This window comes from Leptodactylus fuscus, chromosome 2 (assembly GCF_031893055.1).
Source record: "Leptodactylus fuscus isolate aLepFus1 chromosome 2, aLepFus1.hap2, whole genome shotgun sequence".
NCBI classification, from domain to species: domain Eukaryota; kingdom Metazoa; phylum Chordata; class Amphibia; order Anura; family Leptodactylidae; genus Leptodactylus; species Leptodactylus fuscus.
This window is the reverse complement of record NC_134266.1, coordinates 144599261-144611752: the sequence shown is the minus strand read 5'-3', so window position 1 is coordinate 144611752 and position 12492 is coordinate 144599261. Positions and strand designations below refer to the sequence as shown.

The 12492-nt window shown below is 41.1% G+C and overlaps 1 protein-coding gene across 1 annotated transcript; it reads left to right on the top strand.

Moving 5' to 3' along the window:
• The first annotated feature begins 1193 nt into the window (after positions 1-1193).
• Positions 1194-11097, top strand: RBBP7 (RB binding protein 7, chromatin remodeling factor). The gene is made up of 12 exons (XM_075264832.1): positions 1194-1385; positions 4004-4148; positions 4522-4667; positions 4888-5061; positions 5632-5747; positions 5903-6063; positions 7225-7351; positions 7651-7728; positions 7815-7891; positions 9761-9818; positions 10609-10719; positions 10818-11097. The coding sequence occupies exons 1-12, from the start codon at positions 1370-1372 to the stop codon at positions 10884-10886; spliced, it is 1278 nt and encodes a 425-aa protein (XP_075120933.1). The 5' UTR covers positions 1194-1369; the 3' UTR covers positions 10887-11097.
• Positions 11098-12492: the final 1395 nt, after the last annotated feature.

Genomic DNA, 12492 nt, shown 5'->3' with positions numbered 1-12492 from the left:
GGAGATTTAGCAATTAAATCCACATTATGATTAAAAGACTTTATAACTGAGTCGTTCATGATGTTAAGGATGCTGCCCTCTATAGGGTGGTGTACAGAGTGCACTCTGTTTTCCTAATTCCATCCAGGAGAATAGATTTGCATATTTTTTACCCATAATCCCTAGCGGAGCAGGAATGACTTGTAAGTCTCCGTACTGCCTATGTAGGCAAACACTCTCCCTAATGTGGACGAGTGCCCCCATACCCTAAGATTGAGTAGTCAGTGGACTGTAAGTGTGATGGCAGCTGCTGTGCCTACAGACTCCACTGCCTATAACTTTTCTTACATATAAAGCAGGCAGCCCTATGTAACATGGAGTGTGTGTGTAAGGGTAGTAGTATGACAAACATAGCAGTGAAGGTACTGGAGGGAACCACGGCACTCCTACAATTGGTGCACTGAGAGGGTTTCACCCCAATAGTTACAATGGTATATATCAGGTTCTCAAATTTGTTGTGAAAAACAGAATTTCTTTTTATTTGTAGCGTGTGCAATCTAGTATAAAGAGGTAAACGTTTTTCGGTCCACACCCTGCACCTTCGTCAGACCCGGATTACCATTCTGAAGGAACAAGATGAATAAACAGAGAAGCGTCAGCGGAGAAATAAAGCAGCTATACCGCCAGGGTAAGTGGTAGGATGCCCAGGTAAGTATGCTGTGTAGCATAATGGTATATTGTAGCGGGTGAAGCTTTGGGGCCCCTCTGGATCCAGGGCCCGGCAGCGCTAACTTTGCACCCCCTGCTGCATCACCCCTGGTGGCTGGGGATCTGCAGCTGAAACACTATTGTGGGGGGGGGGGGGGGGGGGGGCGATCTGTGGCTGATAGATTGTGAGCATGGTTAACTGGCAAATCTGTGCTTTAGGATGTGAGAGATCTGGTCATGGGATGTTCAGGCTCTGCTCCTAGACAATACATAGCATTACTAAGTACTACACACGTACACATTACAATTTTCAGCGTCCCTTATGGCGTAAGAAACGTAACCCCGTAAGGACCCGGATTTTACGACTGGCTTTGGGCAAGTGTCTCTTTGCCAGTACTAATCATGGCCTCACAGGACTCACTAGAATAGACGCTATTGCGTTCCCCAAGCTCATTGGTCGATTTCTTCAATATGGCGGCTTACGCTACAGCGTGTCAGGGGGCGGGGCAAGAGACGGCGTGCTGCTGTTACAAGTAACTGAGGAACTTTGGCGGGGATCATCTGGCTGCGTCACCTCAGGCTTTCTTTTATTTTCGCGCGGGAAGCTTCTTCGGTGACCGGCGCGGAGGCGCTGAGCGGGCCTTGTCTCTGTTAGCGGTGGCCGTCTGGAAGAGGAGGAAAGATGGCGAATAAAGAAAGTAAGTGGGGCCTGGCCCTGATGCCTTTACATTGCTTGTTGCCGGTTTCCAGTCAGGGTATCGTGCCGTGTGTGGGCATACATGGTTGTGGCTCTAGGTACCCGCTCCCTGCTCACCCATCTCTCCTTCTGGCAGGCTTCTGTCTCCTTTGTAGGCTCTTGCGCCGCCATTCATTCCCTTGCTGCATTGCTTCATTGTTCTGTACGGAGTACATGCATCGTGTGTACCTGAGTGTCCGGCGGGCGGCCAGATTGTGTATAAGATGGCTGAGGGGGGGACCGCAGGCCGCCGTGTGCCAGTCACCAGCTAGGCCATGTGTAGTATATCTGCTCTTAGTTAGATGTGGCTTTACCCCCATAAGCGTGGCCGGTCTATTGATCAGTATCCGCACCCCCCCCCCCCCCCCATTTAATTGATGCATAGTTTGCTGGGGCTGAGGTAACTGCAATGGCAGCACAGGTCCATTCTATTTCAGGAACCCAAAATACAGCACTCCTCCATTAAGGGTGTATTCACATCATGTCTCTAATAAGTGCTTAGGCCCTGTGCACACAGTCACTTGTCTGTGGTTTTATCAGTTTCTCATCACAGGTTTTCACATCTGTCTCTTGGGGACGGTCAGTGAGAGTGAATGGCACTCACATAATGTACTGCTGTGGTTTTTGGTTTTTTTTTCTTCTTGAATGGGCAGGTTAGAGGACAATGGACTGAATTAATTGATTATGTTCTGAGGGCTATCAGTAAAAAAAAAAAAAAGTCCTCTTGTCACACAATTGTAGTCTTGTCCACATCTGCATCACAGCGAGACAGATTGGAGATGGCAAGAAAGATACCAAATAGCCCCCATTTGTCTGTGGGGGTCTTTAGGTGTCCATTGTTGTCAATCATCGGATGGATCCATCAGTCTGGTTTATTCTATTCCTGTGTTGGACCAGGAGAAAGGATTAAGGCCCATGTGAATGCATTCTGATGTGGAAGCTAGAATATGTTCATATGCCTGTGGGACATATAGTAAGAGTGCTACTTCCTACCCCAGGTTTGATCTGTATTAGAGGGAAGACGTACCTAACCTATTAAAGCTGTTTCCCGGACTTGCACTATTGGCCTTGACTTGGTCATCAATGTGATTGGTGGGGACATCTCGGTCACCCCATAGAACAGCCATTTAATGGTACAGCTGATATCCTGCTCCAATATCTGTGAGCCATGGAATAGCCATTTGTCAGTTTAACACCTTAGATACCACTCTCATTAGATGGTGGCAACTAAAGTGGTCTGTTTAGCTTTGCCCCTTCCCATGATGCGATTGAGTTGCTGGTTTGTTGTCATGGGGACGGGAGTCTTGTATATTTACTTTCACTTAGGAAAGTGTAATACATAGCAGTACAGAAGTATTATTCTTTTAAAGTATGAAATAAACAGTGAATAGAGGTTAAAAAAGGTACAAAAAGGTTCAGCTCACCCACAGGTTGATATCAGACATCGGCTTTTCAATGGTTAAATTCTTCGGGGTGCACGGCAACACACTCTATTCCTTGAGTGTAATATCTCCACGGCAAAAACAAATTTCTCCGGCAACTCTCCGATGATAAAATATAACTTTTAATCAGAAAACATCATAAAATGACAAAAAATTTGATGTCGATCACAAAATAAAGAAGAAAAAAAAATGTAAACCCACTAAAAAACGCAGACGCGTTTCGGAACCATCGTTCCTTCCTCAGTGCACTTCCTCAGTTTACATTTTTATTTTTTTTTTACTTATTTTGTGATCGACATCAAATTTTTTGTCATTTTATGATGTTTTCTGATTAAAAGTTATATTTTATCATCGGAGAGTTGCCGGAGAAATTTGTTTTTGCTGTAGTGAATAGAGGTTGTCAGGGCAAAATAAATAGGGGAGGAGGTGTGGGAATCCTACTCTTCTGTCCCTGGTGCTTCACTGAACTCCCAGCGTGGTCTTCTAGAAGTGAAACTCCTCGCCAGCGGTCATGTTCCGAATCCCTTCTGCTTAAGCTGTTTTTCCTTTGGACAACCCCGATAAGTCCAATGTGTGTGTGTATATATAATATATATATATATATATATATATTAGCACAGGTTGTTAGACACATCAGTACCAAAGCTTATCCTGCATGGTGAATGTTGGAGGAAAAAAGTCAGTTTTACCCCTGGTTTACATCTGCGTTTGGAATTCCGTTCAGAGAGTCCGCTTTGGGACCCCCGAACGCAAACCTATACGCATTAAAAAGCGAATAGCTAAGTATCCACACAGATCCCATAGACTACAATGGGCTCCGTGTGGTTTCTGCACAGTGTATGCACAAATCATACAGAGACAAGAGTACTGCAAGCAACACTTTTCTTTCCGTAAGTTTCATGTTGAAACAACATGGGCCTCATTATAGTCTATGGGGTCCATGTGGTTTCTTAGGTAACTGCTTTTTAATGTGTATAGCTTTGTGTTTGGAGGTCCCCAAGTGCATTCCCCGAATGGAAGACTGCCAAATCTTAATATTGGGATGAAAGTAGACAACCTCTTTAAAGTCTGTGTGAGTTTATTCTTTTGTTTAGTCAAGTTTGCTTGTCATATGTAAATTTTTACTTAATTTCTGTAGTGTTTGAAGATACGGTGGAAGAAAGGGTCATCAATGAGGAGTACAAAATCTGGAAGAAAAATACTCCATTCCTCTATGACTTGGTAATGACACATGCCCTGGAGTGGCCAAGTCTTACAGTACAATGGCTTCCTGATGTAACTAGGTAAAGCACCATCTTAATGTCAATTTTACAAAAAAAACAAAAACACTTCATTTATATTTTCAGATATTTTAGCAAAAATGGTATGCTAAGTTTATGATGTGTCCCTCAGAAAAAGCATCTGTACTTTAATTTTTTCCAACATATGTGACCTTGGCTCTTCTCTTCTTTAATAAAATTGAAATATTGCATAATTGTTAAATGTTTACAAAGCCTTGGGCAATTAAGTGTTCCATATGTGGCCATATAGTCTGGTGTACTTGTTGCATTGCACCAAAGTGTTGTACACTGTAAGTCCACCTTTGGAAAGGCCTCTTGCATATTATGGGACAAGCCTGAAATGCTTCTTATTTTCTTCATTTTCTCCCATCTTTAGGCCTGAAGGTAAAGATTATGCCTTACATTGGCTGGTGCTTGGCACTCACACTTCAGATGAGCAGAATCACCTAGTCGTAGCTAGGGTTCAGATCCCAAATGATGATGCCCAGTTTGATGCTTCTCACTATGACAGTGAGAAAGGAGGTAAGGTATAGTGTAAATTAATTTCCCTCTTAAATTGGAGCAGCATTGATGTGACTGAATTTCTGAGCAGTATGGCAGTCTTAAAAGAGCCCATTCTCAATTTTTATTTTTTGGACTACATTCTTTCTTATCCTGTATTTCCCCTATTTCCAGTGCTGATCTCAAGAAACTGATGTAATTTTTTTTTCCCTTATTTTTCTGTCTTGTTTGTGCGTTTCAGAATTCGGTGGGTTTGGTTCTGTAAGTGGGAAAATTGAAACTGAAATTAAAATTAACCACGAAGGTGAAGTGAATCGGGCCAGGTACATGCCGCAGAATCCCTGTATTATTGCCACAAAAACTCCGTCATCTGATGTGCTAGTATTTGATTATACTAAGCACCCATCTAAACCTGGTACGTATGATACATGCTAACTTTTAAAGGGCTGATGTAGAGATGGGTGATAGCTATTAATATCAAAAGGTGGATAATCCCCATGGTAGTCATGCAACCACTGGTTGTGCCTTTCCATTAGTGAACATGTTCCCTCCTTTTTAAAGGATTTTGGATCTATATAGCTAAAAGGGTCGATTTCCTTCAGTAATGTTTAAATTCCTGTACTGCAATACGCTTATTTGTCATTTGTCAGTGCATCAATGAGATCAGCAGAATGGAGCTGTAATACAAAGCCCTATTCCTGCAGAATCTACACATTTCTCAGCCTGGATGTACTGAAATGCATGGGATTGGGCTTTAATAAAACAAAAAAAAAAATTATATAATTTGTGGGAACTCTAGTTTTTGATCTCATTCCCCGTGACTTCTGAAAGTTGTTTATCTGAATAACTAAATTAATGGTTAACCTACATATTGGATAATTAAAGCAATTATTTCAGTGTCTGTAAGGTACTTGTCAGTCTCTATCTACTTTGTAAAGTTGCCTTGTATGTAAAGGTTACATTTCTTTACCGTTATGTTTGTTAGACCCCAGTGGAGAATGTAATCCTGATCTTAGGTTGAGAGGTCATCAGAAAGAGGGTTATGGCCTGTCTTGGAATTCTAACCTGAGTGGACACCTGCTAAGTGCATCAGATGATCATGTAAGTAAGCCAGACATATCAGTTCCCCCTCCTAAATGTAGACACTAGTAATTTAACATGTGTACAGTTGTGCTAAGATCTGAATAATTTGGATATTTTCAATATCTTTGCATGATATGCTAAATATATCTTTGTAACTCTTGTTTCTTTTACAGACTGTTTGCTTGTGGGACATAAGTGCTGGACCCAAAGAAGGAAAAGTAATTGATGCTAAAGCGATCTTCACCGGCCATTCAGCAGTCGTAGAGGATGTGGCATGGCATCTATTACATGAGTCTTTGTTTGGCTCAGTTGCTGATGATCAAAAACTTATGATGTAAGTGGTGGTCTTAGACTTGTTTTTTGTCATATTTGCATATAGTCCCCTCCAAACCTGTCACTGCAAGCAAAGGAAGTATCGAAGTCTTTAAAAAAAAAAAAAAAAAAATCATTTGAGTAATTGCAAACACTGTATTGCGCTCAAGAATGTTGGCAGCTTTTCAGTGTACGCCTTAGAAGTGCATTTGCAGTTCTGCAGAACTGTTTCTATAGAAAACTGTACAAACACTCTTGGGCCTCACAAAGAAATAAGACTAAAGGTTCTGAACTGTAGACAGCTCACAACCCTCTACTGAAGTGTTGTGCACGCTGGGTAATATATTCTGAAAACACTCATTAGTCACTTGTTGACGCCACTACACCTTAAGCTCAAATAAGGCTTAAGGTGTAGGTCACTTACCGATCAGGTATTTATGGCCTCACTTCCAGCACCCGTCTGATTCACAATAGATGGTTGTATGCCGAAAGCTCTTTCTGATTTACAATGGCCAGATACCTTCACTGCAGCTTGGCTTTTGCTGGAGTGACTGCGCCAGGCCTCGATACAGTGGAAAGAGCTTTCTGCTTCCAGCCCTGTGTTGTGTGCGTGACTGGCGCAGGAAGTGGCTCTTTACAGCCTATTGGTCCCTCTTACCGATGAGGTATTTATGGGCTATCTTGAGGAAGCCCAGACAATCCCTTTTAATTGACCTGTCTGTTCCTAATTCTGATGTTCCCTGTCACTGGTTACCCCTGTTCCATATCACATGTTTGTTTCCAGCACGTGTAGCCATTATGGCTTTATTAAAAGCAGTCTACATCCAGATTTACCCACTTTCATCTATTAACTGTTTGTATGGTAATGCTTTTTCATCAACCTTTCCTGGCTGGCGGCCATATGTCAGTATGAGAAAATCAGTTTGGGCACACACCAATGCACAGTTTGTCTCCTCTGCATAAAGAATAAAAACATTATTTCTGCAAACTGACATATCACTGAGGCACAGGAAAAGTATGTTTTAAAAATTATTGCGCACTGCTAATGGCTCCATGTGAGCAAAAATGGCGTTGGACTACCTTTGTAAGGGCATTGGTAACTGATATTTGCATTTTCTCTTATGGCTTTGCCCCATGGCTCTGTTCAGATTTATAGTGTTTTGGTTTGTATTTTCTCTGCCAGATGGGACACTCGATCAAACACAACATCTAAGCCAAGTCATTCGGTGGATGCTCACACTGCTGAAGTTAACTGCTTGTCCTTCAATCCATATAGTGAATTTATCTTGGCTACTGGATCTGCTGATAAGGTTTGCATTACAACTTAAGGTTTTGGAATATAATAAGACTTATGAATGTTTTGTGTGATGATTCCTGTTTTACAATGGTTACTTTAATCATACGTTCCTCTAAATCTGAAACTTGGCTATAGGAATTGCCAAACTCTATAGATTCAGGTAGCTTCATTGACTATAACTAAGCTGGGTACTTGATGCCAGGCTGAGATCAGTGACTAAAGTGTTGAGAAATTCCATTTTGGTTCCAACTGTGTAACATAAGCTTTGTAATGCTCTTGTGCAGTATTGTGCTGATATGTCTTCTTTTCTAGACTGTTGCACTGTGGGATCTCCGAAATCTAAAACTTAAACTTCATTCGTTTGAATCTCATAAAGATGAGATATTTCAGGTGAGTTCATGGGGTGTGTTTGCCATATTGTGGGGCTGTTTTTAAAATGCATATATCTGTGGCTTAATTTACACTCTTCTTACTAGGTTCACTGGTCTCCTCATAATGAAACAATCCTAGCTTCAAGTGGTACAGATCGCAGACTTAATGTTTGGGATTTGAGGTATGTGTAAGTTATTTATGGGGGGAAACTGGGTTGAAGTGCTAAATGTCTAAACTTGATTTAAATTAAAGCTATAGTTGTGTAAACAAAATGACCACCCAGGAGGCAATGATTATATTAGATGCAGCGTATGTTCAACTGTCACTGTAAATAACCATCATATTACCTGAAGCAGTGCACAGTACTGAGACTGGGATGGTTTTACAGGAGCCAGTGTTCCCTGAAACGCTCAACAGCTGAATCCCTCAGATTTTGGTTTTGTAATAAGACAATAAACACCACCTGCCTGAACATCAACTTTATTGACTTGATGTACTCTAGCAGCAAGGAAGGAAAGTGCTGTAAATATTAGTGAAAAAGGTCATAAAAACTACCCAAAAAACAAATAGGATACACTAGGACTAAATCCATGGTTTAGCTGACGGCTAATGCTAGGTTCACACTAGTGTTTGGGTTTCCGTTCTTTAGGTCTGCTTGGGGACCCGAAAAAAGGATACCCTATGTCTTTTCTCTCTGCCTATTTTAAGCACAATTGGGGGGGGGGGAGGTGTAGTTCTGTTCGCTAGTGTGAACTGACCTTAATCTTCTACCATGTACAGTAGTGGATGAGGTTTCAGTTTGCAGCATGTAAATTGTTGCTGTCTTGCAGGTTGAAACAAAATGAGCAGTATTGTCTCCTCCATTAGAGGGAGAGCAAATGAATTACAAATCTGTTCTTTGTTAAAGGCTTAGGTGGCTGGGTAGAAAGAATATAAATTTGTACATCTGCATTATCCGAAGTTGCTGTAGCTCATAGTTTAAGTTTGTGTAGCTTCAGATGTTAGGTTCTCACTCAAAGGATTTTTCACAGCAGAACATTTTTTTTTTTTTCGTAGCATTTTACTGCTGCAATGCTGAATGGGGTAATATTTGCAGTAAAAATTCCTGACAGTATGTCTGAAGTATGACATTTGTAAAATCTCATCCCCTGAGGAGCAGGGGAAAAAGCACAGCAGTTGTTTCCTTTACACTTGACTAAAAATCACTAAAAGTATCTGCATTGAAAATGGCCAAAGTCTGAAGTTTGTTGGTTACTACTCAACCCTGCTGTGTTGTCAGTCTGGAAACTGCAGAATTTGCTTTTGGTAAAATCAGCAGTAGGCTACTTTGCAAGCCACAGAAAACTGTTGGCTTTTGCTGCAGCTTGCCTTCAGGAGCTGCTTAATACCCCCTGTAGATTTCAACCTTTTCATTGTAAATGTCAATTGCTGCAAGTTTAATCTCCATCTATCAATGTGTAGGACTTAATCAAAGCATATATATGAGGCCTTCAGCACTATCCTAGTACTATAGAGCTAATAGGATACTGACAATATAGCAGCAACTAACCCATTGCTTTTCCTGCTCATGTGCCCCATACTTGTATTATAACCAGTTATAAACTAATAAGAAAACATTTAGCTGTTCATGGCAGACCAATAACATGAATCTTTTTGGGTTTGATCACACGTCGGAATTTATTGAAGTTGTGCTCGCAAATCCGTGACCGATGCCACCTGGAATCTGCCTCCCATTGTATTCATTGGGGTGCAAAGGTTGCCACAGAATGCAGAAAACCGAAACGTCCTGCTCAATCTTGCCTCGGATTCTGTGGTTGATTCGGCCAAGGAGTCCGTGGCTCGAGGCTCCATGCAGATTAGGCTCATTCATCTCGGACTAATCAGCAGTGGGAAGCTGCACTGTATCAACGTCTGGTCGCAGCCGACCATGGGCAAAAATGAACAGGAAACCCTGTTCATTTTCTGCCATGTGAACATACCCTTACTTAGGCAACTAAAGCAACTGTAAGATCTGTTTATTCATAAATGCTTTTTTTTTTTTTTTCCCTAGTAAAATTGGTGAGGAACAATCAGCAGAAGATGCTGAGGATGGACCCCCTGAGCTATTGGTATGGTTCAATTTTCTTCATTCACGCTTACCTAAATGTATAATTTTGTATAGCTGAACCGATTAGTCATTCAGTTTAGGAGGTCATAGGACAAAAGGCAGCTATTACAGTTTAAACCTAAAATTACATACATGTATTTATCACATGATGCTGTATATGTATGTCCTTCTGCTTGTGTAGGTACAGTCTATACCTTATAATCACTGTTGGAAACTAAGTGTAAATGACAACTGTGCTTCTTCTGTAATGGCCATAGTCCATTATAAGCTGCTGTGCTTGTGCATGGACCCTGTTGAAGATTAATGCTTGGTCCTTGCATATGCTTTAAGGATAGAGCCAAATTATGTCCTAACTTTCTAACCTAATCTTAGCATAAGTTAATAGTATAGCTTGTGTACATGAGGATTAAGATTGTGTATTCTCCTCTTGCTGTGTACTCTGTATCCCAGCTAGTATACACCAACCAGATCAGAAATGCAACTAGAGCCATCAAAGGGAAGGTTGCATATGAGTTACTCCTTGTGGCCACTCGCATGGTAGGTTATCCATGGGATGGACCTCCAGCAGAGACTTTGATATCTTAATACCCAGAGCCCTGTAGATTACCAAGAACTACTCTGTAAAGGTTACCACGAGCTGTGCTGCACAAACTGTAGCAATAACTGTAGGTACTGAAGTCCCCACACATCCATAGGCCATAAACGTTAGAACATTCTCCTTTAGGGGGTTATCCAATTTCTGAGGAGGTTTGATACAACTGCATAAGTCTCAAATATTTCCCCTTTAATAGTTTATCCATGGAGGCCACACAGCAAAGATATCAGATTTCAGCTGGAACCCGAATGAGCCTTGGGTTATCTGTTCAGTGTCTGAAGACAACATTATGCAGATTTGGCAAATGGTAAGTTCATAGTAAGCTTTTGTGCATACAGAACATTGAATAGCAGTACAAGCTGAATATGAAATGTGGACTTTCCTCTGCTTTTGTATTTATTCCAGGCTGAAAATATTTATAATGATGAAGAACCAGACATACAACCATCTGAATTGGAAGCACAAGGATCTTAGATGTCGTGTCTTTTTTTTTTTTTTTTTTTTTTTTATGTTCTATTTACCAATGCAGACTTCCACACAGTGTGAAGTGGTTGATATTCATTTAATTTTTTTAATTGAATACAACACACTGTGACAATTTCCCTATATATTGTATTGTACTGAATATTTGTATTTGACACAAGGTTTGTGAAATGGTTGGTGGAATTAAATACTACTTCCTGTTATGTTGTGTCTTTAGCTTCAAATAACCACAATTGGTTAAACTTTTACCATATCCATTGCATGTAACAGTTACATTATACACTTGCGAACAAAACAAGTTGTTAGACTTGAATTATAGGTGGATGTAATATATTTGATTACCATATTTAGAGGAAAGGATGTTTATTGGGTTAAAACTACAATTGGAAAAGATTCTCTAGTACAATTAGGGCCTCATCGAGCTTGGATACAAGACGACTTGATTGGGCATGGAGGTATACAGATGTTGTAGCTGGTACTGCACATTAGATTGCTGAAGCTGGCATCCTTACTGGTCCCATAACAATGATGTACCCTATCCAAAAGTAGCAACAAAGTAGGGGGAAGCACTTTTAGGGTATGTTCACACATAGGAAGTTTCTGTAGATTTGTGGGTGGTTTCCACCAATTCTGCCTTCCATTCTTTTCACTGGGATGCAGAGGTCGCAACAGGCTGCTTGAAGGGGGGATGGGGGAAGCTGTCCTACTCAGTTTTGCTGCGGATGCCGTGGCTTGAGTCTCCACGCTGATTAGGCCAATTCTTGTGGCCCAAATCGGCAGTGGAAAATGAAGAGGAATTTCTTGGAAAACATAAGAACGTAGCCTAATGCTCTCGTGACAACCACAATCTAATTGGACCATACCTGCAATCGTTTACATATCTGCTCGAGACATAATAGCAGAGTTTTGCAGAAATCTTGTGCTTGGATCCTCTCTGGACTTATGGAGTGCTTCAGAGCTTAGCGTTTTTTGTTTGTTCTTAAGGGTTTTTTGTTTTTTTTTCCAATCTTTTGTATTTGTCAGTGGTGTTTTTTTGTTTTGTTACTCAAGTCCTGCAAAAAATAAGCCCTCAACCAAACGTCATCTGAAAAATGTTACGCATTTCAGAGGATGGTGATGTATGCAAATAAATTTATATAATATATATATATATATATATATATATTTTTTTTTTTTTTTGGTCTACAAAATGTTCTGTAAAATTAGTAACTCTATTGTGCCGACACACAGAAAAAAGGCTACTTGTTCCTTATGCTGTATGGGGGGAAAAAAATTGAGGGCTTGTGAATCTGACAAAGAGCAAGAGCAGAAAATGGCAACTGAGCTGAGGGAGAGATAGAGATGGAAAAGAAGAAAAAAAAAAAGAGGGGTAGAAGGAGAGTAAAGCAAGCAGCCCCTGTCCTAGGACATATGGCCTACAGACCGGTATCAACTAACCAGGTCCCTGTATGTCTGGGTACCCTGGAAAGGAATCCATGGTGTCCAGGCAACCATGAAAGTCCCACGCGCATCTCGGAGAGATGCGGTGAGGTACTCCATGCTCTGGATGGTTCTCCACTTTTTGGACCCAGTGGCGGAGAGTGGGTGGGGTTGGGCA

What these genes read in the sequence shown, in the direction of transcription:
- RBBP7 (XM_075264832.1), top strand. An exon ending in CTATGACAGTGAGAAAGGAG is followed by an intron (nt 4,668 to 4,887) that starts GTAAGGTATAGT and finishes TGTGCGTTTCAG; the next exon opens with AATTCGGTGGGTTTGGTTCT. An exon ending in ATAAAGATGAGATATTTCAG is followed by an intron (nt 7,729 to 7,814) that starts GTGAGTTCATGG and finishes TCTTCTTACTAG; the next exon opens with GTTCACTGGTCTCCTCATAA.